This window comes from Sciurus vulgaris, assembly GCF_902686455.1.
Source record: "Sciurus vulgaris genome assembly, chromosome: 11".
NCBI lineage: Eukaryota > Metazoa > Chordata > Mammalia > Rodentia > Sciuridae > Sciurus > Sciurus vulgaris.
In genome coordinates, this window is record NC_136472.1 from 105777167 (window position 1) to 105805076 (window position 27910).

Sequence of the window (27910 nt, forward strand, 5' to 3'; positions counted from 1 at the left end):
TTTATCTACAAAGTAAATCAGACAATCCACGTTCAGTTTGAAAAGTACTTTAGCATTTTCCTGCAACATCACTAAAGCCATCAGCCTGAACTGGAATCCTGGATGAAGTGCGGCACATCAAACTCATCTCTCAGACCTCATCAGGCCAAGGCCACCTTCCTCCTTGCCTCGCTTTCCTGTGCTTAAACGTGCCTGACATGAGCCTTCTTCCCTGTCATCCACAACCTCTTGAATTTTCTCCAGACTGAGTTGACTTCATATCATTACTGAAACATTTTCATAGTGTCCCCAAAAGCCTATTTCTGCCCAAAACCAACTTCACTTCTCTAGGTTTCTAAGATCTCTTCAGCCACAGATCCTTCTTTTGATTTGGGAACATTTAACAGACAATAAAAAGATGCTTTCTCTCTCCTGCAAGAATAAACCACACTTCCCAACTCTGTATTTAAACTGTGTCCCCCTGGTTGTGCAGTGCTGAGCTTGGGACTAGCCTGAGTCAATAATTCATCCCACATAGCTGAATGAGCCTGATGTCACATGCGACAGGTTTGATCTTAGCTCACTGCTGCTCTGTATTCAATTTAAACTTAAGATATGACATATTTATCTTGGCCTCTAATTAATGGATACATTCATTGAGTTATGCAGACACTGAAAGCTTACATAAAACATGTAAACATGTCTCATTTGGCTTTAAACTAAAAATTAGTTACACACACACACACACACACACACACACACACACAAAGGACATGCTCTCTTCTACTTCAAAGAAAACCAAAATCCAAACGCAGACTCTGCCACCATGTTTGTCTTTAGGTGGTTTAACTGACCTGTGAAGTGGAATATACCTGCCTTCAAGGACACATGCAGACTTGACATCTTTGTGTGGATTAGGAAAAGGTGCCCCTTCCTCCAGGTACATGCAGCCCTGTGGCTCTAGGGCACATGGTTTGAAATTTGTACTTTTGTCCTTACACATCTGCACCTTCTGTCCCTGGATCCTCTTTGAATTAACCTTTTCTTAGCTTAACTCTGGCAGCAGTATTTTTGTCTTCCAGGGTCACACTACTCAGCAGACATCTGGCCTCGATCCTGTAGGCTTCTTACCAGGGCTTAGGAAGCCCCTATGGTCTGGGCCCCTTTCCAAATGCATCTTCTGCACTACTCTCCTCTGGGGTCGCTTGGCTCTGGACATACCGCCCTCCTTCTTTCTTGAACAAGTCCGCCCTGAAGGTCTTTGCTGGTGCCATTCCCCCTGCCTGAAATACTTTACAAGAGATTGTAAACTGGTGTCTAATGGGCCTCTTCTGGCAAACAGATATATCTTGTTGGAGTGCAAAGCTTTTTCTAAATTTCCCAAAATAGCTGACATGTAACATTTGGCAGATTTCACACAAAGCTATGTTCCATTTTAATATCTATGAATGCTTTTCTCTGAAAGCTGCTTTCTGGCTCATCCTGGAAGGTCAGAAGGCATGGCCACACTGGGCCTTCCACGTCGGAAGAGCTGCTGCACTTCCCCTTGGATGGGGTCTGAGACTCCTGGTAGAAAGTCCCCCAGCCTGGTGCACCTATTTTTATACCTCTGTCATTTGCATCCACCATCGCGTTTTAAACTGAGGAAGAAGAGATAGCCTTCTTTTCCTTCTTGTGGCGACGTGTATACCTCACAGAGGCTCTTTCTGACCTTCAATTCCTGATTTTCACCCTCATTTCTTTTGCTACTCAGCCTTGTTCTGTTCACAGCATTAAGTGGATATAAAATCACTTTGATAAGATGGTTGAATATTGATTTCACATGATTCAACCTAATACTACAATTTGCAACTTGTAAATTATTGTTTGCAGGTGTTTGATCTTTCCTGTTGAAGGTCAGTTCAATGGGGCAAGGGCTTAGTCACTGTGATGTCCTAGATGACTAATACTCAGCACCTGGTAGGTTCTAGGCACTAAAATGTTTAGATAAATAAATGGGAGGATCCCCCCTCCCCCTGCACCAAGGTTGATTAGGGACAGAGCACACCCAGAATTCATAACCTCTCCTGAGGTCTCTGAAAGTAGCCCAGATTATAAACTAACTTCGCGACCCACAGCCCCAGGCCATCCTGCCACTACTCAGCAGCACCCTATACATGGTGGTGGAGCTGGCTACTAGCCTCTGCTCACCCAGCTGAAGTTCTGGGTCTAGACATCCACTGAGATGTTCCCTCCATCTGACAAGGAGGCTTTAGTGGGGTAACCACTTAAAATTACACTAACCTCTCCTGCCTTGCCCATGTTAGCAAGAGGCTGATTGATTAGGGACAGAGCACACCCAGAATTCATAACCTCTCCTGAGGTCTCTGAAAGTAGCCCAGATTATAAACTAACTTCGCGACCCACAGCCCCAGGCCATCCTGCCACTACTCAGCAGCACCCTATACATGGTGGTGGAGCTGGCTACTAGCCTCTGCTCACCCAGCTGAAGTTCTGGGTCTAGACATCCACTGAGATGTTCCCTCCATCTGACAAGGAGGCTTTAGTGGGGTAACCACTTAAAATTACACTAACCTCTCCTGCCTTGCCCATGTTAGCAAGAGGCTGATTCCCAGTTCTTTCCATGTATCCCTTGTTTACTAGGTTTGTCATCACAATTATTTCTCAACTCTTCTGTCTCCTTGGCTAGACTATGGATGATGTTTTAACTTATCTATGAATCTTTAGGGCCTACCTTCTAGCATATAATAAATTTTTAATTAAAGAAATTATTTGGCTGTATTAAATCATGTAAAAATCATATGGAGCATATTTAACCTACAAGGTAAAATGGGAACAGATCCATTTTACTAGGAATAATCCTGTGGACTTGGGCAGAGGTGCAGTGGGATTTGTGCCAGGGCTGGTCAGCTAATGGCATCTGGAGCTGACACAGGGCTGTGCTAGAAAGAGCAATTTTCTGTTCTTCGGGCCATAAGAATCATGTGTAGGTTTGGGGGAAACACATTTCAGGTGACACTGCACAGTTAAGAGATAACTGTTTTAATCCCAAAGAAATTGCTCTTTTCAATGATTTTCTTGTTTCCCAAACTTGTGTGCACTTTAAATATCATGACAGGTCTTGCTAGCTCTGGTACCTGTCTTTGGCTCTCCCTCGAATGCCTCCCTCTCTGCTCTGAACTCACTGCTTCTCTCCTGACTCTTTTGGGGAAACTCAGTCTGACATTCCATCAGTATCCAAGCTCAATTATCCAAAAAGAAATACCACAGGCCTGCTCCTCTTGTACTCTACTGTTTCATGGTACCACCTTCTGAATCTCACATTTACGTATTTAAACTACAAATGGGGCATTCCAGAATACTCTTTTTATGCCTTGAGTAAGACATTAAATTTCAAAATTAATGAGAAGGAACTATTTATTTGTAACTCAGATTACCCAAAGATTATATTCCCCTATATTCAAAAACCTTATGGTCTAAAAGTTGAGAACTAGACTGCATTTAGAATTATCTGGGGGAAAAAAAGCAAAAATAAGGGAAAAAATCTGCAATATCATTTACACATAAGCAGATGAATCAAATCATTCCTCTAGCTTCTAAAAGCTAAGCTGATGAGCAGAATCAAATAACAGTTCTCAACATTTAAAAATTCCATAGGAATTCAGACGAAAAATGATTGTTCAAAGTTGTTGCAGTCAGTAATAACTGTGTATGTGTGTTCTAAGATAATCTTCACTGAGTTGTGTTTTGTTGGTTATAATCCCTTCATAATAACCTGAAAGAACTGTTTTCTAACTTCTAAAAACCTCTTGGAAAGAAACCCTTTACACTGGGCATGGTGGTGCACGCCTATAATCCCAGCAACTTGGGAGAATGGGTGGTACCAAAAAGAAAAACCCTTCAAGTACCTTCTAGTCACATGGTTAGGATCACCTGGGAGCACAAAGATTGACAGAACTACAGTTATGTGCACCACGGAGGGAATAGTCATATTTAGGCTGTATTTTTTTAATATACATTTTTTATAAAGACAACACCTAGAATCGAAGCATCCACATCTGATTCCAGAGAAATGCTCTGAAAAAGACCATCAGATTTACAACTATGAAATCGTTATCAAAACTAGAATAAAAGAGAATATAAGAAAAGAGAATTAGAATCCAGATCAGATCCATTTGTTCCTGGATGTCTCTAGTTTCTAGTTCACCAAAGAAATCATCCCCAAAATGTCATGGATAAATAGAAACAGAGCTCCTAGAGTGTCCCAAAAGAGGTCATTTGGAAAGAGAAGCAGAAGAAAACTATAAATAGATGTAACAAACATAAGAATAAATTACAGATAGATATTTCCTTTCAATTCTCAGAAGGCAGTAATATTCATCCCCGTCCTCATGGCCAGAGCCTTTCTTTGGCCTAATTATACTATATGCAGTTGTTTTATAGGCTTTCTTTATCCTCTGCATTTTCTAGTATATCTTACACAGAAACATGGATTTTCAAGTAAGATTGAATTACTGTTGCTTTCTGTAGCTATGCCTTCTCAAAGCCACCAGCTGGCCATACATCAAACCAAACCACGGCAGCACAGAACTCAAGGTCCACAAATTCCTGGTCCAACTCACTCCAGTTTTACCATAAGACGGTGAACAGTGACACATTTTCTGTCCTACACACTCTAACCACTGTCCATGACATTTCTGCTACCCTGCCTCTGTCTTCAGTAATACCTTCATCAAACTGTTTACCCTCATTAAAGAACATGACATCCAGGCATGGAAGCACACACCTGTAGCCCAGCTACAAATACATACAAATGACCAATAAGCACATGAAAGGAGACCTAACATTTTTTATACTTTGGGAAACGTGGCACATTGAATCACAAATCAAAAATGAGAAAACCCTTTACCATCAGGATGACTATTACCAAAAGCAAGCAAACATTCAGAAATAGCAAATGCTGATGAGGATATGAAAGTTTAGAATGCTTGTGCATTCCAGTGTGAGTGTAAAATGGTGTAGACAGCAGTGGAGGATAGCATGGCAGTTTCTCGAAAACTTAACATAGAATTACCATATGATCCAGCATTATATTTTAGGGTATCTACCAAAAAGATCTGAAAGCAGGGAATTTAGCAGACTTTGTACACCAATGTTCATAGCAGCATTAGAATAGTCAAATGTCTAAACAATCTAAATGTTCACTGACTGATGAATGGATAAACCAAAAGTGGTATATGCATACGATGGAATATTATCCTCAAAAAGGAATACAATTTGGATACATGCAACTTGGATATTATGTTAAGTGAAAATATGCTAAGTCAGATAAATGACACAAAAGGACAAATATTATATGAGATCACTTTTATGAGATACCCAGAAACTTCAAATTCATAGACAGAAAATACAAAACAGTGATAACCAGGAAGGAGGAAAAAATGGGAAGTTGTTTAACAGGTACAGAGTTTCAGGTTGAAATGATGAAGTTGTGGAGACGGATGGTGGTGACGATTACACAATGTACTGTGAATATACTGAATGCCACTCAATTGTACACTTGAAAATGGTTAAAATGGCAAATTTTATGTAACACATATTTTGCAACAAAATGAACCCATAAAAGATTCAACTGAAAACTCTTACCTCCATCTTTTCAATATTTAATACAGATATTACTAGTTACTATACTTGACCAGTTTTTCAGTATGGGTATAAAATCAATCTTCCTATAAAGTTAGAGAAACTTTTAAAATTAGGGACTTCTATCTTTAGCAGCTCAATTCACAACAGCTAGATTGTGGAACCAACCTAGATGCCCTTCAACAGATGAATGCATAAAGAAACTGTGGTATATATACAAAATGGAATATTATTCAGCCATAAAGAAGAATAAAATTATGGCATTTGCAGGTAAATGGATGGAACTGGAGAATATCATGCTACGTGAAATAAGTCAAACCCCCAAAACCAAAAGCCAAATGTTTTCTCTGATAAGTGGATGATGATACATAATGGGGGTGGGGGGTAAGAGAAGAATGGAGGAACTTTGGATTATGTAGAGGGAAATGAGAGAGGGGAAGGGGCAGGGGGAGGAAAGATGGTGGAATGAGACAGATATCATTACCCTATGTAACTGTATGATTACACAAATGGTGTTACATCATGTACAACCATAGAAATAAAAAGTTCCCCATTTGTGTACAATGAATCAAAATGCAGTCTGTTAAAATTTAAAAAATAAAAAATAAAGAATATCTTTATTAACCCATGTTTAAAATTTGACCTATGAAATAAAATGAATTTATCAGAGAACAAACAAGCTAGAGAAATCTATACTATTTATATTCTCTATCAGTCACTATTTTTTCTACAGTTAATCCTTCTCATGTTGTTCTTTCCTTAATCATGACATAACTCTTTTATCCAAAGCAGCTAGAATTTAAAATAATTATATGAATTAACATTGCTTTATTAGTCTAAGATACATGCATTTCTAGATGTAAAACAAAACATTTCAATTGAAGAAAACTAAAAGCGACATCATGACATATAAAACAGTGCAAGAAGAATTCCACATTTTTTTCAGAAGAAATTTTTCTGAAAATTTTCTAACATAAGTAAAACCACAGAAATTTTGATGCCATATTTCCACTAGGAAGATGGGGTTTGTCTGTAATGATTTATTAAAGATGAGAAACTAAAGCCAATATTACTGTTTTTAGGAGCAAACTTTAATGACATGCATAAATATAAAAATTAATCCAAATTTTTAAATGATTAAATAAAAATGAAGAATAATTATAATAGGGTAATAAAAATAAATTTCACAGATGGAAGCAACTGGCTAGCTATTTAAGCATGGAGGAATCTGGGCATACAAATAACATGAATCAACAACGTAACATTGCTGTTTTGAAATTGTAATAAGTGCATATAATCTAAGAGCTAAGATAAATTAATATTTGAAGTTCCTTAAGATTGCCAAAATAATCATTCTAATCTTGCATCTAAGTTGCTAAATGTAGCAGGCTGTTAAAATATTTTAAATGAAGGTTACTATCAAATAAGAATATAGAACTGAGTAACTAGGGAACTCCAGAACCAAACATAAACCTGATTCAAAGGATGTGTCATGGGGTAATTAGGTAATTATCTTAGTCTTTTTTTTTGGTGGTGGTACTAGCAATTGAACTCAGGGGCACTTGACCACTGAGCCACATCCCCAGCCCTACTGAATTGTTTAGCGCCTCAATTTTGCTTAGTCTGGCTTTGAACTTAAAATCCTTCTGCTTCAGTTTCCCAAGATGCTGGGATTACAGGTGTACGCCACTGCACCCAGCTTAGTCATGCTCTTTCCACATTAAAATTCTGTAGGAAATGATGGAACACATTATACATTATAAATATGCATAATCTATAGTATATATCTTGCATATTATGTATTATTGGTGTATACATGTATTTATAAACGTGTGCATGTGTATAGATATATATATTATATATATATTTAAAATATATCTCCTCAAATCAGAAAACTTTATTACAGGGCTTAAAAGAGGTCAAAGTACTGAGAAGACCAAACAGGAAGTCATGATTTTTTTTCAGAGGGAAAATGGCAGCTCTTAAATTCTTAAAGGAGGACATATTATTAAGAAGCAGGTCCACTTAGGAAAAAATAGGAGTTAAAATTATTTGATTGGAGAAGTAAAGGATGAGAACATGGTAAGCTTTGACATGGAACATTATTATGAGCCAATTCTTCCTACCTACCAATGTAGAATGCAAGAAATCAAGATTGCCTGAACATATTTTTGTAGTAATCAAACATCTGCAGAATCTACTGAGCTTCCAAAATTTGCTAGGATACCTTCAATCTAAATGTTAGAACACATTAGAATATTGGATAGGTAGATTAGTTGGAAAGAATAAAGAGCCAGGCATGGTGGTACACAACTGTAATCCCAGCAGGAGGATCACAAATTCAAGGCCAGCCTCAGCAATTTAGCAAGGCCCTAAGCAACAGAGCAAGACCCTGTCTCAAAATAAAAAAAAAGGACTGTAATGCGGCTCAGTAGTTGGCACCCTGGGTTCAATCTCTGGTACTAAAAAAAAAAAGGAAAAGAAAAAGAAAACGTAAAATGCTGAAGTTCTTTTGTTCATTCAGAACAAATTTGAGAGGAATCTACCTATAAATATCTCTCTGCACTGAAATGTATTCCCTTATTCTTATTGAAATCTAAGCTTTGGTTTACTCATCAGTTAATGCTATAGTTAGCAATTCATTACACTTCAAACTTTAACTTTTAAAAAGGTAAGTTTTCACTAGGCATACACACAATGGGATACTTTTGAATTTAAAAAGTTCATCTTGTTTTTATTTCTAAAAACATCCTAAATGTATAAGGTGATCAAAATCAGGACAGCACATGGTGGGGAAGTCTCATAATCATGACACTAAAATTAAGATACTTTTCTAATCAAGAAAGAGTTAAGTTTCACTGGGTTCAGTGGTGCATGCCTGTAATCCCAGCAACTCTGGAGGCTGAGACAGGAGCACAAGTTCAAGTTCAAGGTCAGATGGCAACTCAGTGAGACCCTGTCTCAAAGACTTAGGGGAAAAAAAAAAAAAAAGACTGGAATGTAACTCAGTAGCAAAGTGTCCCTGGGTTCAATGCTCAGTATTAAAAATAAATAAATTAATTAAAAACCAAGAAGGTGTAAGATAATTTTATGTGATGATTCTAGTTCTAAAAACAAAAACTCCAGATACAAAGCAAAATATTATATTAAAAAAATCCCTTTTCTTACATGATCAAAGTAAAGAAACCACTACCAGCCCTTGAGAATATAAAGTAACAACTAAATACTATCAACTGAGAAGATACCTGGTTTCTATTAGAGTAGATTTACCAATTGTTTATTTAAAAATCTTTGTTAAAAATTAGTAAGTTGTCTTTTTTACATTAAATATCTTTTTAGTTGCTGAAGGATCTTTATTTATTTGTATGTGGTGCTGAGAATCGAACCCAGTGCCTCACAGATGCTAGGCAAGCACTCTACCACGGAGCCACAACCCCAGCCCTAGGAAATTACTTCTAAAAAGGCAAGTTAACTTATACATTTATGGTAATATGGCTTTAAAATAAGAATGTGCTTAAATAAATGCACTTAGCATACAGTTCTTTAAGGAACATCAGAAGTTTAATAAGATGAATTGATGACAATTAACTGTGTCTTCCTCAAGAAAAAGAAACTAAATCTATACATTAAAAGCAATGACAGCAAATCCTAAATTACCTTTTGTTGTCAGGAGTCAATTTAATTATTCCACAGAATTAAGCACGATTATTTCATAGTAAAAGCAGTAAAATCTGGGGGAAATGAGTAAATCTGTGAGGATTTTAATACTTTGTTCTATCCATTTCTGATTTTTAAGATGCAATGATTCAGAGCTCTGGTGGGGATTAAAATTTTCAGGAAATATACAAGAAATTCATGTTAAATAACAACAGTGGACCTTGAAGTCATGAGCTTTTGTTACTTTATTGTTAACCAAAGAATATTATCCAAAATTAGAGATGTAACTTAGTTGTACAACACAAAAATATATACTAATGGTAAAAGCCTATTGGAATTTACCAAATACTCATTAGTGTATTTTACATTACTATATGCACATGTGCTCTCATCTGCTAATGGTAAGTTATATTGGTTTAATCACTATGAAAACCCATATTGCAAATGGCTGTTCCTGTTTAAAAAAATTCACACAGATTTAAAAATGGATTAAATCCATTTTAATCCTAATCTACAAATAGATTATAAACAGCAAATGTAACTGGTAATTTTTCAACACTGTAACAAGCTGATGTAGCAATGATAGTGCACACAATTCAAAATTAGAAGAATTCATGAAAATCCAATGGAAATCCATATTTTTACTATCATGGCAATCCTTTAATGCTTTGTAAAAGTAGACATTTATGTTTCAAAGCATAAACAGTAGAGTCTACAATTTATCCCTCTAGTGTACTGCAAGTAGAAACAATCTCTTCCATAGGATTTTGAAGCATGTGCACACCACTGTACAACAGTCACTTCAAGGTTAACCAATTATCTTTTGTCCTACAAAGTCCAAAATATATTAAGCAAAACCTTTCCTTTTCATAATGTCTGCCCAGATTAATCCTTTTAAAATCAGCAAAATAAAAAAGCACAAGAGATATTTTCAGACATAACTTGAATCTATTGTGCATGAAAAATGTTTAATAAAATGGCAATTTTAATAAATGTAAATTTGAGTGCACAATACCAAATGCAAAGTAGCTGAACCACACAGAGAAAACAAGGCTTTCCATATCTTCAAATCCAGGTGTTTTATAATAAAGAAAATATTAGGATATCTTTCTAACTGGAAAGATTTGATAAGATAATTGAAATTAATAATAATCTAAATTTTATGTTCTAAAATAAGATTAACAAACCAAATTTAATTTTTTAAGTTACAGTTTAAAAAATAAGCACAGTGATTTAGAAACCAAAAATGCTAAAATGATCATGTAATTATCATATCAAGAAATGAAAGTACAGACATTCTTCATATGCTACAAAGGCAACATCTCTTTCTCTCACACAGAGACACACTTCCTCAGACATAACACCTAAGAAGATAATATACCAGTGACAGCTTACAATTTTAACACAAATTAGAGCCCACAGTTCAACTTAACAAAAGGTCAGTTAAAAAATTAGCACTCACATATTCTGAAGGAAAATGAAGTCTCAAAAATATTCCTCCATGATTGAGACTGTCTTGATGTATAATAAACATACAGTTTACACATTTCATTGTGTTTGAACAACCAGTCATTGCAGGTGTAATAGTGAGGTAGTATTACTGTCCCCTTCTTGGGACTGATGTTTTGATATACTGCCTTTCCATAAAGGTCATTTTGCTTTTTTCTAGGGATTAAAATCAATTACCAAGAAATGTTTGTTTTATCAGACATTCATTATTCTAAATCAACTCATGAAAGAACAAAACTTCTCAAGTTTTGAGACAACTTATTTGTAGATAATGTTTCATCGGCTCGGGGGGCGGAGGCAGGAGGATCACAAGTTCAAAGCCAGCCTCAGCAACAGCGAAGCACTAAGCAACTCGGTGAGACCCTGTCTCTAAATAAAACACAAAATAGAGCTGGGGATGTGGCTCAGTGGTTGAAAGCCCCTGAATTCAATCCCTGGTACAAAAAAAAAAAAAAAAACTAACCACCTGCTGACTACACCTCTGTGAAGTGGCAGTCAAAGAAAACCACCAAAAATTACAGGAGATGAAACACCAAACAATTTAGTTGTCAAAGATGATTGTAAGCAAATAACTAATATCCAATAATGTAATTAAATTGGGACTTTCTTTTAAAAAACTAACCATGAGCTACACACTATACTATTAAATGTATTAATCCTTTTCATGATTCGCAGTCATCATCTACACAATGTTCAAAGACTTGTTCACCCTGCTATAATTTTAAACACTACCAATTATCCATATGATAGCAGGATTATGGCTATGGGAATGGCAGGAGATGAGAAGGGAACACTGAGAAAATGTAAGAGAATGAAGAAATGTATACAGGTTAAACACAGAAAGGGCAAGGGAAAACTGAGTGCTCCATCTAAATACTTACTGAAATGTCCACCATTATCCTTTAAAATGCACAAAGTGCTCAAGCCACACATACACATTTGTCAGACATGATAATTAGTGTTAAATGTTCAACAGAAAAAGAAAAACAAAAACTGAAAAATGTAAAAGGAGGTGATGGAACATGATTCTCCATTCCCTGGCCCAAACAAAAAAGAAAACCGAGCATGACATCACACTGCCTTAATGTTGAAGAGCTCCCCTTAAATTTGTCTTTCAGCCACCACAGTCAAACTGGTATAAGTGCTTTGGCAAGGTGGGAAGCATTCCATCACATCTGCAAAGGCCTGCTTTTCTCTGTTGGTGGTTCAGCTTATGAAGAACATGTATGCAAAATAACAACTCTCACATTGCTTCAAACTCATCAATACGCTGCTTTGTATTGCCTTGTCGAATTTGTCGAAGAGTCTTGTATTTATCACGGCCTGCTTTAACATTCTCAGCATGAAGAACATCATTTTGTGTTTTCTTAGTTTCATCTCTGGCTTGGGCTAATTCTGAACTCAATGCCTACATTAAAAAAGAAAAAAGGTTATTATTTTTTTCTTAAAAAATGTATGGAAATGGTTTAAAGACACACCAAGTCTGACTTTTTAATATGTTAAAGTTTCCACTGTGAAATCACTTTCTTTACTTTTTTTGTGGGGAGGAATACTCATGGCCTTTCATTTTCACACTTATCAACCATGACATTTTGTTATTCTAAATTTCCTTAACTTTCTCATCCAATACTTCAAATGACTTACAGAAAGCTCAAGGTGGTCATTATAATGTTACTAAGAGATCTAAAATCTATACCATGAGGGAAGCTTTCTCCAAAAGTCTTAATTCATTGCAACTATCACGTCATTTCTTTTTTAAGTATTTCACCAATTAAAAAATTAGAGAATTCATCTGGAAAACTCTAATATTAAAATGTTCTATTTTAATCTAGTTATGTACGTTTAAATAAGCTGACCACTCTATTATAAAATCTGAATAATTCAGATTACATAATACCTTAAAAGTAGTTTATTAAATGTTGCAGTCAATGTGCACTTTAAAAATATTTTATTGGTACATAATAATTATACATAATAGTGGAATTAATCGGGACATGTTTGTCAAAGTGCACTTATACTATTTAATAATTATGTTCATTTGATTTTCAACACAGCTACTTTCTACCATCTAAAATGGGTCAAGCTAACAAACTAGTTAACAAACATTTGCTAATAGGATCATAAAATGGAAGAAAGTAAATAACTGGCCAAATACAACCAATTATAAGGCTGGCCAGTATTAAGACTCCTAAAAAATTTAAGTTCTTTTTAAATAAATCCATCTAAGATGGAGAAAATGTAAACTATTTTTACATGTGCATAGAATCACAAAGTTTAAATACCTGAAGTTGTTTCTTTACGCGTTCATTTTTCTGTGTTTCTGTTACACGTTCTTCCTCACTTCTATGGTTCATCACCCCTTCACTTGATAATTCGGCACTAGCCTCAGCATTGTTCTCATCATGTTCATCATGTTCATTTTCTGTTGGAGGAATGACTGGTGGTGGGGGAGGGGGAGGAGGAGCAGACATGACAGTTTTTAACTCTTCTTTGGTCTTTTCCAAGTCTTCCTGGGCTGCAAAAGCCTAAACATTAAAAATAAATTCATGAGCAACTTACTTTGAAAAGTGGTAATTAAGAGAATCAAGTTGTCTTGCCTTCTAGCAAGAGTAATGAAAATAGGCCCTATTGATGAACACTCTTACTTTTTACAGAAGAATGCCAGCAGGTAGAAAAAAATTTTAAAACATTACTGTACAAAAATCTAATAAAAAATTTTAAAAACCCTAATTAATAAAATTAATATAATATTAATTCTGGCAAAGATTATTAACTGTTGCCAAAATTGTCATGCAAATGCTTAATTGTTTTGTTTGTATAGAGCTGAAGAATACCACACCAGTAGATTAACTATGAGCCACCTAGAAGTAAAATGTAACCAGACAATGGAGGAATCTGATTGTCATTACTCTAATTCAATGATCAATTAAAATCACTAATTATGGGTTAACTAGATATTAAGGATCTTTTGACATGAAACAACATAAAATATTTAATATCCCCAATGATTTGATTGATTCTATTGTCTTGATTTGCCTAGAAAAGTTCCCTTTACACTGTTGTTTTATATAATTATTAATAACACCCCCTTTTACTCTCAAAAGTGTTTTTTTTTTCCTTTCCTAAATGACCTTGAACTCTTTTTTTTTTTAGATACCTTTATTTTATTTATTTTTATGTGGTACTGAGGATCAAACTCAGTGATCTACCACTGAGCTACATCCCCAGCTCCCGCCAAAGTGCTTTTTGTATGCAAAATTATATGGAAGTCTCAAATATGATGCATCATAGTAAAAAGCATTTAATTCCTCAAGCTTCTAGATCTAACTTTCAGAGGACAAGTTAGATGACACCATGAGGAAACAATTAGTTACAGGACAAGTGACATTTTTTTCAGGTTCCTTCTTTAAATCAATATCATAAACAGAGGACTCTCCTATATTAAAAGAGCCTTAGAGCAAAAAGTGCTGCAGGCAATGCAAAGTTCTGCTTTGAACACTGGCACAGCAAATTACTTCTACAAGACTTTTTGGGTACATTGAGAAATTCTGTTTAGATGAGATGAAAATTCACTAAAATGAAATTGCAGGTATGGTAAGATCTCATTGCAAATATATAAATGAGTACATATGTATATACACAAAGGGGAAAATATGCATTAAGGCTTTATAATATTGTCCTACTCTGTGGAAATGCAATTTCCTTGTGTGCACTTTCAAAGTTTCTACAGTTCACAGGACTTGTATTTGCAATATGCTATTTTTAAAGCTTATATCTCTGAAGCTCATAAATCATTCCTAAATGGGAACTATAAAATTATAATAATGAAGTGGTGTGATAAGGAGATAAACAGTTTTATTCCTTTTGTATTGTTATACATAATTTTAAATGAATCAAAAACTTCCCAATGAAATTTAAACTGCTACGAAGAAAAAGAGTAAAAGAAAAACATTTTTTGTAATAAGTACATTTTATTGTAGAAAGTCATCATATAATATAACTATGTATTTTGGGGTATAAAAAATTATTAGAGTTGTATTTAAGAGTTGATGTATTTTAGAGATTGTTAAACTCTCATTGTATGTCCCACATTCAACTGAAGCTTGACCTTCACTTTTGACAATGATGGTTTCATTTTACAAGGAACTCCGATTAAAAATATGAGCAGCACCACCATTGTTTAACCCTCTAATTCTATTCAACAGCCAGTACTTGGTTATCCTCCACAAAATGTCTCTTAACTCTCCATTTCTCTTTAACTTCACGGCCACAAACTTTGGTCTTTTCCTCTTCAGTATCAATATCCAACATGTCCTTTATGCTGATTGCTCTTATTTTTATAAAATCTTACCTGATCATGCTAGAATTATGTTTTGAAATTTTGAAAGCCTGATGTCTACAGATACCCCCCACCACTTTGCCTTTGCATGGCCATTTATTTAAAGCCTTTCACAACTCAATTCCCTATTATTCAACTTGCCAAACATATCTCTGAACACTTTTGAACCTATGCTCTGCATTTCTGTCATTTATTGACTGTCCTCAAATTCATCATGTATTCATCATTCTTTCTATACTCATTCAATTTCCTTCTGTCTGGAATGATCACCTATTCAGTCGTTGACTGCATTTAATCTTTTCTATTCCCAAAATCTAATTTATTACTCAAGATCCAGCTTAAATGTAGATGGGTTTCCCCAATAACCTAGCTCGTTCCCATGGAAATTAATTACCTCTTCTGTGTTCCCAAAGTATGAGCATACATTAATCTTATATTCATCTCTATAAAGTCAGTATATTGCTGGGCTTATTAATGGGCAAAGAATAGCTATCAATAAAAGTAACAGAACAAATGATTACTTTGTGTTGCCACTCAGTAGCTTCCTCTTCCTTTTTCTTTTTGGCTTCTTCTAGAAGTGCAATCTTGGCAGTAAATTCAGCAAGTTCTGCTGCCTACAATAAACAACAATTACCAATAATGAAAAAAAATATGTATACATACATACACTTTGAATAATCTTACATGTTAAGCCAAAAAATTTTCATGTACATGCTTGGGCTGTTTTATATATTTTTCTCAGTCTTCCATATTTCCAATATTTTTTGAAGATCTTAAATAGTTTATTTATACTAGGTTCTTGGGATAAAGAGCTAATAAAACAAAGTAAAAACACTTATTCTATAGATAAGTAGTTAATCGTGATTCAGTAATGGGATCTTAAAATTTTAATAGCAATTTTTAAAAAATTTTTATCAGTAAACAATTCACTAAAGTCTACAAAAGAAAAATAGTAATAATGCTTTATAATTTAAAGAGTACTTTGTCAAATAATCTCATTCCTGAACAATTCTCTTAAGTAGTATCATTCTTTTCACAGAGAGGGACAGGGAGGCTAAAAATACATAAAGACAAATAGCAAGTAATTACCTGAACTTAAATCCATAGATCTTTTAAGTATAATGCCTACTCCTCATTATTTGAAAGTCCATTAAACAAAAAAATCAATACAATATGGCCCATAGTTATGTACAGACAAGAATATATTGTGTCAATTTATCTAGAACCAAAGATTCCAAATGACTTATGTGGAGCCTGTCCAAAGTGTAAGCAAATGAGAATCTTTTATTGGCAGGAAAGGTATAGAGAAATACCTTTTATTTTTTTTTATTTTTAGGTTTTCTTTAAGGCAGAAATAAAATTTTTAGGTTTATTTTTTCACACTTAAGTTCCCTGTATTTTTGGTTTGCATTCCAGAAGGTATAAAATAGTTTTAAAAAGTTCACGCCATGTATTTACTTAAACTTTTCTTTTTCTCTAAGACCGAAGATAATTCCTTACTAGTTGTTCCTGATTCTTCATCTGGTCAGCAGCTTGTTTTGCTATAGCAGACTTGGCCTCTTCGGCAGCTTGACGCTCCTTTTCTAGTCGTTCAGCTTCTTCTTTTGCTCGTTTTCGTTCCTGATCCAGTTCTAGAGCTTTTCGAGTCTGTTCTTCTAGTTCTGTCAAATACATGTATTTCCACACCCCCCAAATAATGATAATGCCAATTATTCTCATTACTCAAAGAAACCAAAATAGTAACAAGAAATCTAATCTTTATAGTTTCTAAAAATCGGTACATATATCAATACACATAGACCTCAGTTTTAACATAGTGAAATACTAATAATTTTTAGAAATCTATGATGTAATTCAAAAATGCAAAGACATGAAAATTCTTTTTAATTCAAGTTACAGCAAGAAGCTAGAAGCACCTACCTTTATTTTTTTAAGTTTGATCTTGGGGGGAATTTTTTTTTTTAAATTATACCCAGATATAGAGCACTTGCATAGTAGGCACAAGGTCCTGGATTAGGGATTGGCAACATCTATTAGACAAGTAAACCCAAGGAATTTGACCTAATGTAAAAGTTCTTATGTGATCTACAAATTATTGAAAATTGTGTTACAGGTATATGTAATTCCTAAAGCAAGTGTTATTTGGAGATGACTGACTAGAATTTACTGTTCTTAATGTTGTTCATAGTGAGAATTAGCTTGAGTAATTGCTATTAAGATTGGGAGTTTTGAGAGGACTGGAGAAGAAAAATTAGTCTTTGATTAGGTTCTAAATTCCTGATAAAGGAATATAAAAATTCTATGTGACTATTTTGCTATAAAGATGAAAAGCATACAACACTGAATGTTGCCACAGCTAAATTCTAGTATTACTCTTTTAAATTTTTATTTTTGATACAAAAAAACAATGTTCAATTTGTATACACTGCACAGTATTTTAATTAGTAAACACACCTATTTCAATAAGCACAATTCTTTGTTAAAAACTTTCAAAATCCTTTTTTCTAGCTTCTGAAATGTGTAGTACATATTTGTTATGTATAAGTCATCAAACTATGCAACAGTACCCCAGAGCTTCTTGCTCCAATCTAACTATAACTTAGTACCCACTTGTCAAACTTTCTTCTGTGTACTGATTTCATTTCCTTCAAATACATTCCCAGTAGTTAGACTGCTGGATCACATAGTAGTTCTATTTTTAATTTTTTTGAGGAACTTCACACTGTTTTCCCTAACAGCTGTACTAATTTACATTCCCACCAACAGTGTGCAAAGTGCCCTTTCTTTCACATCCATGTTACCACATGTTATCTTTAGTCTTTTATATATCAGTCATTCTTACTGGAATGGGTGATACCCCATTGTGGTTTTGATTTGCATATCCCTGATTAGTGATGTTGAGCATTTCTGCATGTACCTGTTGGCTATTTGTATATTTTCTTTTGAAAAATGTCTATTTAGATCTATTGCCTGTTTTTAAAATCTGGTTGTATTATTTGGAGTTTGTTATATATTTTAGGTATTAACCTCTTGGTCAAATGTATATATTGCAAATATTGCCTCCCATTCTGTATGCTGTCTTTGCATTTTGCTGAGTACTATACAGAAACTTTTCAATTTTATGAAATCCATTTGTCTACTTTTGCACTTGTTTCCTGAACTTCTGGGGTCTTGTCCAAAAAATCCTTGCCCATACCAAAGGACTGAAGTTGTTTCCTACATGTTTTCTTCTGGAAGTTTGTTTTGAGTGTTCCATTTAAGATTTTAATCCATTTTGAGTTGATTTTTTAATCAGTGAGAGATAGCAGTTTAGCTTAATTCTTCTGCATGTAGATTTCCAATTTACTCAACATCATTAACTGAAAAGACCATTTGTTCTCTAATTTGTGTTTTTAGTACCTTTGTTGAAAATCAGTTAGCTGTAGATGTGTGGGTTAACGTCTAGGTTACTCTACTTTATGCCAATACCGAGCCATTTTTTTAACTACTGCAGAATTGTAATATGTTTTGTAGTCCAGTAGTATAATGTCTCTTGCTTTGTTCTTTTTCTTCACAGTAACCTTGGCTATTTAGGTGTGTGTGTGTGTGTGTGTGTGTAGTTCCATATAAATTTTAGAATTGTTTTTCCTGTTCTGTGAAGTATGCCACTGGTATTTAAATAGGGATTGCAATGAATTATATTGCTTTGGGTAGAATGAACATTTTAAAAATATTGATTCTTCTACTCCACGAACATGGGATGCTTTCCCACTATTTTGTGTTCTCTTCGATTTATTTCATCAGTGTTTATAATTGTTAACTGCAGTGATATTTCATCTCTTTGGTTAAATTTACTTCTAGGTATTTCATCTTTTTGTAGCTACTATGAATGGGAGTGCTTTCTTGATTTCTATTTCAGTTAATTCACTATTGGCATATAGCAATGCTAGTGATTTTTGTATGCTAATTTTGTATCATGCAACTTTCCTGAATTCATTAATTTTAATAGTTTTTATAGAGTCTTTGAGGTTTTCTATACATGTCATCTGCAAATGGTGACAATTTGATTTCTTCTTATTCAATTTGGGTGCCCTGTATTTCTTTCTCTTTCCCTTGGGTCTGTCATATACAGCCTTCACAATGTTGAGGTAAGTTTCTTCTATCCCTAGTTTTCCTCAGGTCTTAAACATGAATGGGTACTAACTTCGTCAAATGCTTCTTCTGCGTCTAGTGAGATAATCGTGTGATTTTTGTCTTTAAGTCTACTTATTATGGTGAATTACATTTAGAGATTGTATCCCTGGGATGAAACCCAAGTGATTATAGTACACTATCTTTTAAAGGTTCTGTAGGCAATTTGTCAATATTTTATAACAATGTAAAATTTATCAGGATATTAATCTGAAGTTTTCTTAATGTGTCACTTTCTGGTGTTGGTATTAGGGTGATACTGCCTTTGTAGAATGAGTTTGCCAGTGTCATGGAATAATTTGAGGAGGACTGGTATTAGTTCTTCTTTAAAGGTCTTGTAGAATTTGGCCAAAAATTCATCCAGTACTGGGCTTTTCTTGGTTGGAAGGCTTTTGATAGCTGCTTCAAATTCATTACTTGATATTGATCTGTTTAAGTATTCTATACCCTCTGGTTCAATTTGGGTAGGTCATATGTCTCTGGGAATTTGTCAATATCTTCATGATTTTCTAGCTTATTGGAGTATAAATTTTCAAAATAGCTTCTGATGATCCTCTGGATTTCAGTAATGTCTGTGATATTTACTTTTTCATCCTGGATTTTGATCATTTTTTTCCCCCTCTTTTGGTTAGTTTGGCTAAGGGTTTGTTAATTTTGCTTATCCTTTGAAAACTCACCCTTTGCTTCATTGATTTTTTGTGTGTTTTTATTTTAATCTCAATTTCATTGATTTTTCAGAAGTTTGCTATCATATGGTATGTTGTTTCTGTTTCAACACTGATTTTCTCATTTCTTCTGCTGGTAGTCAGTTTGGTGTACATATAGTTCTTCACCGTGATGTATGTGTGGGGAGAGTTCACCAAAGGATCTCACTCATTTGCTGACTTGCTTTGCCTTCCAGGATTATTCATTTTAGAATTTACCTTCTAAAATATGGACATATCAAACTTTTCTTATTCTCCTCATCTGGCTAATCTATAAAACCTACAATATTCATAGCTGTATCATTCATCTCAATAAGCAAACAAGTAAGTGAAGAATTGAAAGCAAGGTCTCTTTTAAAAAAAGTATACACTCACATTCATAGCAGCATTATTTACATTTGCTAAAATGTAGCAACCCAAATGCCCATCAACAGATGAACAGATAAGTGAAATGTAGTATATACATACTCAGCCTTGAAGGAAATTCTGACCTATGTTCCAACATGGATGAACTTTGAAAACATCATGCTAAGTGAAATAAGACAATCACAAAAGTAGAAATACTATATGATTCCATTTGTATTAGGTAGAATAGCCAAAATTATAAAGACAGAAAGCAAAATGATAATTGCCAGGGGTTTGTGGGGAATAGGGAATTACCACTTAATAGGAAGAAAATTTTAGTTTTACAAGTTGAAAATTGTTATGGAGATGGATGGTAATGATGGTTGTTCAACTTTATGACTGAACTTGGGATCACTGAACTGTACACTTAAAAAATCATTAAGATAATAAATTTAATTTTACCACAATGAAAAATAAGTAAAAAATATTTTTATCATAATAGAAATTCTTTCCATACTACAAGATAAGAAAGAGAAATAAGTTTGTGTTACAAAGTTAAATCTTAAAATATTTCCCAATGCTCACTAATTTCTATCAGCTTTATCAATTTGATAAAAGGTAAATAAGGCAATGGCTGTTTGTGGCATATTAATAATTATATGGAAGTTTAAGATTTTTGAAATCTTGAACTTTGCACTATATTAATCTCTTCTAGAAAGGTTTTCAGTATTCAAATATCACATAAATGACTTTCCTTGTTTGTTTCTTTTCCAGTTAATCGATCTGGGTTAGCAAACCATGGCTCGTGGACCAAACCCAAAGTAATTTTTTTGGTAAATAATGTATTAGAACACAGGCACCCTCATTTGTTTACAATTGTAGATGGCTGCTTTCAAACTGCAATGGCACAGTTGAGTACGTGGGGCAGAGACTGTAAGAGCCTGAAAAATTTACTGAATTGCACCATGATTCCAGTTAAAACCCCTAGAAAGAAGGATTATATGAGAAAGTTTATTTATCAATTTTTATTTTTTTGCCTATCTGGTTCATAACAATTTAGAACTTAACATTTTGAGGTCTGCCGTGCATGAAGGAGGTATCAAGGTATTTGGCTTTACAGTATTGGTTCTTCCAGAACAAAGGTTAAAGGTTACAAAAACAAACAGCTTATCTCAATAATGTCATAGTGATTTAGAAGGCTATAATATATAACTAGGAGTAGATAAAGAAAGTTAATGTAAGTTCAAGACAGTAAAATTGGAGAAAGCATTACTTTCTCAGACTGGGACCCAAGCATTACTGAACCTTGCAAGTCAAATAATTTCCTAATTTATGTTACCCTAAGGGGAAAGCTTGAAAGCCATATAACAGTAACAGTTTATGTTTAAAATAAAAACAAACTTAATAGATAAAATATCCATCCCATTATTTTTCTTCCCCTTTCATATAAATGAAATCATTTAAAATGTGGTTCTTTTCTGCCATGGTTCTTCCATTTAGCATATTTTCAAGTTTCATCCATGTTGTAGCCTATACCAGTACTTTATTCCTTTCAAACTGATGAAGAATATCCATTTTATGGATATATTACATTTTATCTTTTCATTCAATTGTTGATGAACATTTGGGTTGTTTCCCCTGTTCCACTGACTTTTGTGAATAATGTTAATATACTATATACTTTTTTGTTGTTGTCGTTCATATGATTTCATTTCTTTTGGGTATAATCTAAGGATTACTAAGAAATTACTGAACTATATTAACTCTTTCACCTTCTGAGGACTGCCATAGTAGTTATAAAAAATGGCTGTACTGTACTACATTGACCAGCAATGTATGATTACTCTGTATCCTCACCAACATTTCTTAATCTTTATCTTCAAGATTGGAGTTATTGTACATATCTGAAATGATATTACACAGTTTTGATTTGTATTTCCCTTTTCTAAGGCAATGTTTCATCAAGGATCACTTTTTTTTTTTTTTAATCCTGGGAAAAGAACACTATCTTGAAAGGAGAACAAGTTTTATAATCAAAATTCTTAGAAATCACAGAATTAAGAATGTGATTACAAATTATTCACTGATAAAATAATTTAAATATATCTGTACTACATCTAAGCAATCTACACTTCACTGAAAAAGTGCTTTGATTGTTTTTTTAAATATGAATTTAGGAATCTAAGGAAACCAAGACATTGAAATAACTTCCTTATGATCATATTTTAAGTTAATGACAGAATTAAAGCTTTGTTCCTAACTGTAAACAATGTATATCCAAAGTGAATACTGCCCTGCCTACCCACAACTACTCCTTTTGATCACATCATGCTTACTTCCCTCATAGTACTTAAAACTACATAAAAATAATTTTATCATCACTCTTTCTTCTTTCAGTAAAATATACAGTAGGGACCTTACCTGTTTAGTACTCTATCCCTAATACCTAGAATGCTATATAATACACTCAAGAAATTTAAAAAGTATCCAAACCAAATGCAATCATTACATGTCAACTCTTTTTTATAGTTTGTCTTATTGAAGAAGAAAAATTCACCTTGATATTTGCTTGAACAGTAACTGAATATAAGTCTGGCTTTATTATATTCAAATATCATTTGCAATATATCCTCAAAATTATTAAAAATGATAATTTTTAAAGTGTTGCATATGGAACCATGCTTCTATTTAATGATTCACTTGAAATAGTAACTTTAATAAAAAAAATAATGAAACATAAAAAGTATCTTCTCTAACAAAAAAAAACCCCATAGGTCAATTTACTAAATGTCATGACTTAGTTATGGCCAAAGTTACTGAATTTGAATGAAATTTTTAACATACAAGACAATCATGCAGATTTTAGAACAGCCTGGGAAAACTTTACTAGAGAAACAAAAACCAAATTGGATGTCTTTTGCCTTAACATGACTGATTTGAAATTGTCTTGACAGGGATGCTCTATATTCTTTATGTTTTATCTCACTTATATTCTTCAGTGCTTCTTTGAGTAGTTTTTGTACGTAAATTAATATTTTTATTACACATCCTAAATGAGACTGAAAGATTTAGTTCTCTCAAAAAGGTGTTACATAAAAGAAAAGTGCTATTTCTTTTCTTTAAAATCAGACAAGTATAGTAAATGTTTATAAACTTTTCTTCTTAAATATCTTTTAGTACACTGCACACTTTTTTTTTTTATGGTGTTATGGACAGAACCCAGAGCCCTGGGCGTTCTAGGCAGGTGCTCTACTGCTGAGCTACTCCTGTAACCCTTCATTCAGATTTTTTTCCCAATGTTCTTTATTATACTAGCCGTGGCACTTAGCACATATTCTCACTTATTTTTTTATTTATTTATAGGCACTGGGAATTGAACCCAGGGGTGCTCTAACACTGAGCTACATCCCCAACCCTTTTTTATTTTCTGAGGCAGAATCTCACTAAGTCCCAGGTTAGCCTAGGACTTCTGATTCTCTTGCCAGTTTCCCCAAGTTGCTGGGATTTACAGGCATGCACTACCATGTCCAACACTTTATTATGTACACATCTATCAACTATACAGACTTCACTTCCATGTATACTATATTTTTATTCCTAGAATACAGTACAAAGTAGACAGTTGGTAAATGTCTGATTTGATTGATGCAAAAGACAAAAGACACCTGCAGTTGTAGAACAGCATCAAGTTGGAATTAAACAATTTCTGCCCCTGACCTGTGCTCTGCAAACAAATACTACCTCTGGGCTTTGGACAATTTAGTTTCCAGGTCTCCTATAACACTGAGAAGTAAGGTTTCTACTGGTTAGAATAAAATCCTATTTTTTCTATTTAATATTCCCAATTCTTTTGGAATTGGAATGATTAACTAGCTTGTAGACTTAGAGTTATTTCTGAAACTTCCCCTTCTATCTACTTGCAAATTATTCTATGTACTCCTGAAGAGCTTCTCCCTACCACAGGAGGCTGGTGTAAGGAATAAAAATAATCCTTATATGAGACTACTGGTTATTTCCAATAGAACTCAATGGCTACTAACTGTTAGGAAAGAAGTTACTAAATTTGGTTTTATAAATGGCATATATTTCATAAAATTCTACTGCTTAGGAAGGAGAGAAACATTGTGCGGAGCTCAATACCTTTTTTTCTTTTGCTCTTTCTACCATTTGCTATATGAAAATAGTAAATTCTATAGTTAATTAACATAAACCACACATCAAAGAACCAAAGAACTGTAGTATTTTGGTTACATGCTGCCTAGGATGTAAGGTCTTCCAAAACTTGTATTACCAAAAACATAATACATCTGTGTATGATGATACACAGATGCATCACCACAGATACATCTATCTCTTTTGTTGATGTTAATGCAGTACTGCGGATTAGAACCAGGGTCTCACACATAGCAAGGCAAGTGCTCTATTACTGAGCTATACTCACAATGTGTGCTGTTTTCTAATACACTAAAAATTTTTTTTACACATGAGTTCTAAAAGTGTATGTAAGTCAGAACAGCTGAAAATACTTTAAAGCACTGCATAAATTATTCTGTTTAAAGTACTGAATATATAGTTTTACTTATGGAAGCCTAAACAGTTATTGTTATAGATTTAGTTTTTTACTATAGTAAATATTCATCTGTAACACATGAAAAATATTTGTGACTAAGAAAATGAAAGAAAACGTAAGTACTGTACAACTGAATGTGCCTTAGTTAAAATGTGTTTATGATTCAATGCCTGTAAGCATTGTCAATTAAATGCAACTGTCCTAAATAGTAAAAGGAACATATGATAATAGCAAGGAAATACTCCTATTAGTAAAGCAGTAATTTTGAATTTAGTTAAAAAAAAAAACTTACCTTTTTGGGCTTTCAATGTCTGTTCTTCAATTTGCCTTAGACGTTCCATTAGTTCTTCCTTTTCACGTTCTATTCTTTCTTTTTCTTTTTCTGCTATTTCTCTTTTCTTCTTTTCATTCTCTAACTGTGCCCTTAGAAGGAATTGCAATTTCCATGTTACAAACCAAAAGAAATATGTGAAACCTAATATTGAACAAATAAGAAACCACAGCATATTTTAAATTTTTCATTATAATTAATTTATCTTCAAATATGCTATGGTTAAAAATATAGGCCTGGTTTATTACATACACTTGTGCCCATTTGTATATATACAAGTGCTGGGTTCCAGTGTATTTCTTATTGTGGGATCACAAAAAAGATAGTCAATGACTATTTTGGCAAACTATTAAAGGCTTAAGACATTGTAAGAAGATTCTTAACTACAAAACTGCTAGAAAGTATTATATATAAATCATGTTTTTAAGGCAGTTTGAGTGGAGGTAAAAGACCAGGAGAGTTACTACCTGCATAGGATGAATTCTGACAACATACATCAATATCGTAACAGCTTAACCACTCAGTTGCCATACCCCGCAAAAAATGCCTTCTTTAGATTAGCACGAGCCCTCCTTAAACAGGAAAATAACCTAAGGTAGGTAACAGTTTTCAATCATTAAAAATCAATTAATGCAAGTTTAATTTCTGGGGTAATACCCATATATGCCTACATACAAGATGGTAAATCGGGTTTATCTCCTTTGACAATGTAATTAGAATGATACGAGGTGTTTAATGCTGTTAAAAAAGATCATCATCAGAGGTTGGTGGATGGAAAAGAATGTCTTAATTGTTTAATTGCATCTGTCATGGCCTGATGAGACTTTTACAGTCAAATTCATTCATCAAATATCTGTGAAAAGCCTACCCTGGGCTCCAAGTTGAGGACCAAAAACAAAAGAATGAATAAGTCAGATTAGAAACTGTATAACTTAACAAGTTCCATAAATATTTAAGTCATTACTTCAATGACTTAATTTTCTTTTTTTTTAATTTAAAAACAAATGATTTCATCTCTAACATTTTTTTAATGTTCCACAAAAAGTCATCACTGCCATCTAGCGTCAATTCTGAATTTCAGACACAAAACCCATTTACAGCCTCTGATAAATTTATCAACAAAGTCTTAGTATTAAAATATTTTTCCCTCACTCTATAAATCTAAATTTTGAAATTCCTACAGATCCTAAATACCGTGTACCCCGAGCAGTGAGAGTCCAACTTGGGAATAAATAGTATTGTCTGTCCCAAGTCAATTTGAGGCAAGGCAGGCAATGATGGTGACCAGACATCCTCAGAGTTGACTGCACAGATGCCATACCCTAAGTTGCACCTAGCCAACTCCTGAAGTTAAAAGGGTGACTACAACCCATACTGGCTTAATAAATCCTCATACCACTTAAGAACTAGGGGCCTGAGGCTCTCAGGCAAGGGGAACTCCACTTTAGTTTTGGGGCTCCCTACAAAGTAACAAAACCTAGAAGAAAGAGCCAATAACTACACTCCAGAATTTGTGTTCACTCTACAGAACATTCACTTCCATGAAGCATATAGGCAAAGAGATTCAAGGAGGTAGGGGCTTCTACCCTTCTAGAACACCTGAATAATGGAGGCTTAAGGGCATGTTTAAGTTTCCTAGTTCCCTTGAGGAAAAGAAGAGTGTGATGCCGCCCACCCCAGAGGCTGCTGCCCTTTCTGTGATCTTTAGACAGCCAAAATATCAAGCTTTCCAAGAAAACAAAAGCACAGCAGTTTTCAGGTAACTGTTAATATGGACAAGAATTACTCATGCTTGTCTTCTACCTGAGGATGTTGACTGATTGCCTACCCCAACCACTGGCCAGCCATTGCACAGTCATGTCTACTGCTACCACAGGTCCCCTAGACAGTTCCCTTCTTTCTTCCCCCAGCCCCCAAGACATTGCTTGAGGACTCACAGTACAAACCCTGACTCGAGATCTGAAAGCTCCAACCATGTTTCATCCATCAAAACCTTTCAGGTCCAGCTCTCTCATTTACAGTCCCTTCTGGGGAAAGGTGCTAGTTTTATTTAACATTTTCCTATTGATATTTCATTTGCTCTTTAGGGATGAAAGTGAAGGAGACAGGAAAGCAGAAAGAAAGGACTGTACCTGGCTACAAGTAAGGTAGGGGCAAATATTATCTTCCTACTGAAAAATAAGTGTGCAGCACAAGCACACATTTAATCCAACTATAAAATACAAAACAGTATGCAGTTTACTTTGCACTCTTGTGAGGTTCGTGTCTCATATCTTATCTCCCCTGACTACAGCCATCACCAACTAACACTTCAATTAATATAAATGCCTTCAGTTCTTCACACCACTTCAAGATACCTAGTTTTTAGAGGTCTGTTTCCCTTATAAAACTGGAAAATTTTGCTTCTCCCCTGTACATCGTTTACTAGGGAGGATTAACATGATCCACCACCCACTGGTCCTTAGACATGGCATGCATATTCTTATCTGCATGTCTTCTCTATTTTCTAATCTTCAAGTCTCAGTGAAGACCTCAACTTCTCTACAAAGCTTCTTGTGATTATTCCAAATATGGATGTAGATACTTTATTCAGAGTTTGGGTTGAAAATACTCATTTTGACCCAGTTCTATTTCAAGGACATAAATAACATTAGTAAACTATA

The 27910-nt window shown here is 34.2% G+C and overlaps 1 protein-coding gene across 2 annotated transcripts in view; it reads right to left on the reverse strand.

Annotated features, from left to right (window-relative positions):
- RDX (radixin) overlaps window positions 1–27910 on the reverse strand; it is a 73546-nt gene that overhangs the window by 7723 nt on the left and 37913 nt on the right. The window contains exons 10-14 of one of the 2 annotated variants that reach the window (XM_079101620.1): window positions 25209–25339; window positions 16628–16788; window positions 15649–15741; window positions 13071–13313; window positions 12036–12196 (exon numbers count right to left, since the gene is read on the reverse strand). In XM_079101620.1, the coding sequence (XP_078957746.1) occupies window positions 12036–12196; window positions 13071–13313; window positions 15649–15741; window positions 16628–16788; window positions 25209–25339 (789 nt within the window). Of the gene's footprint in view, window positions 1–9506; window positions 12197–13070; window positions 13314–15648; window positions 15742–16627; window positions 16789–25208; window positions 25340–27910 lie in introns of those variants that run through there. The other variant, XM_079101621.1, reaches the window with a different exon arrangement.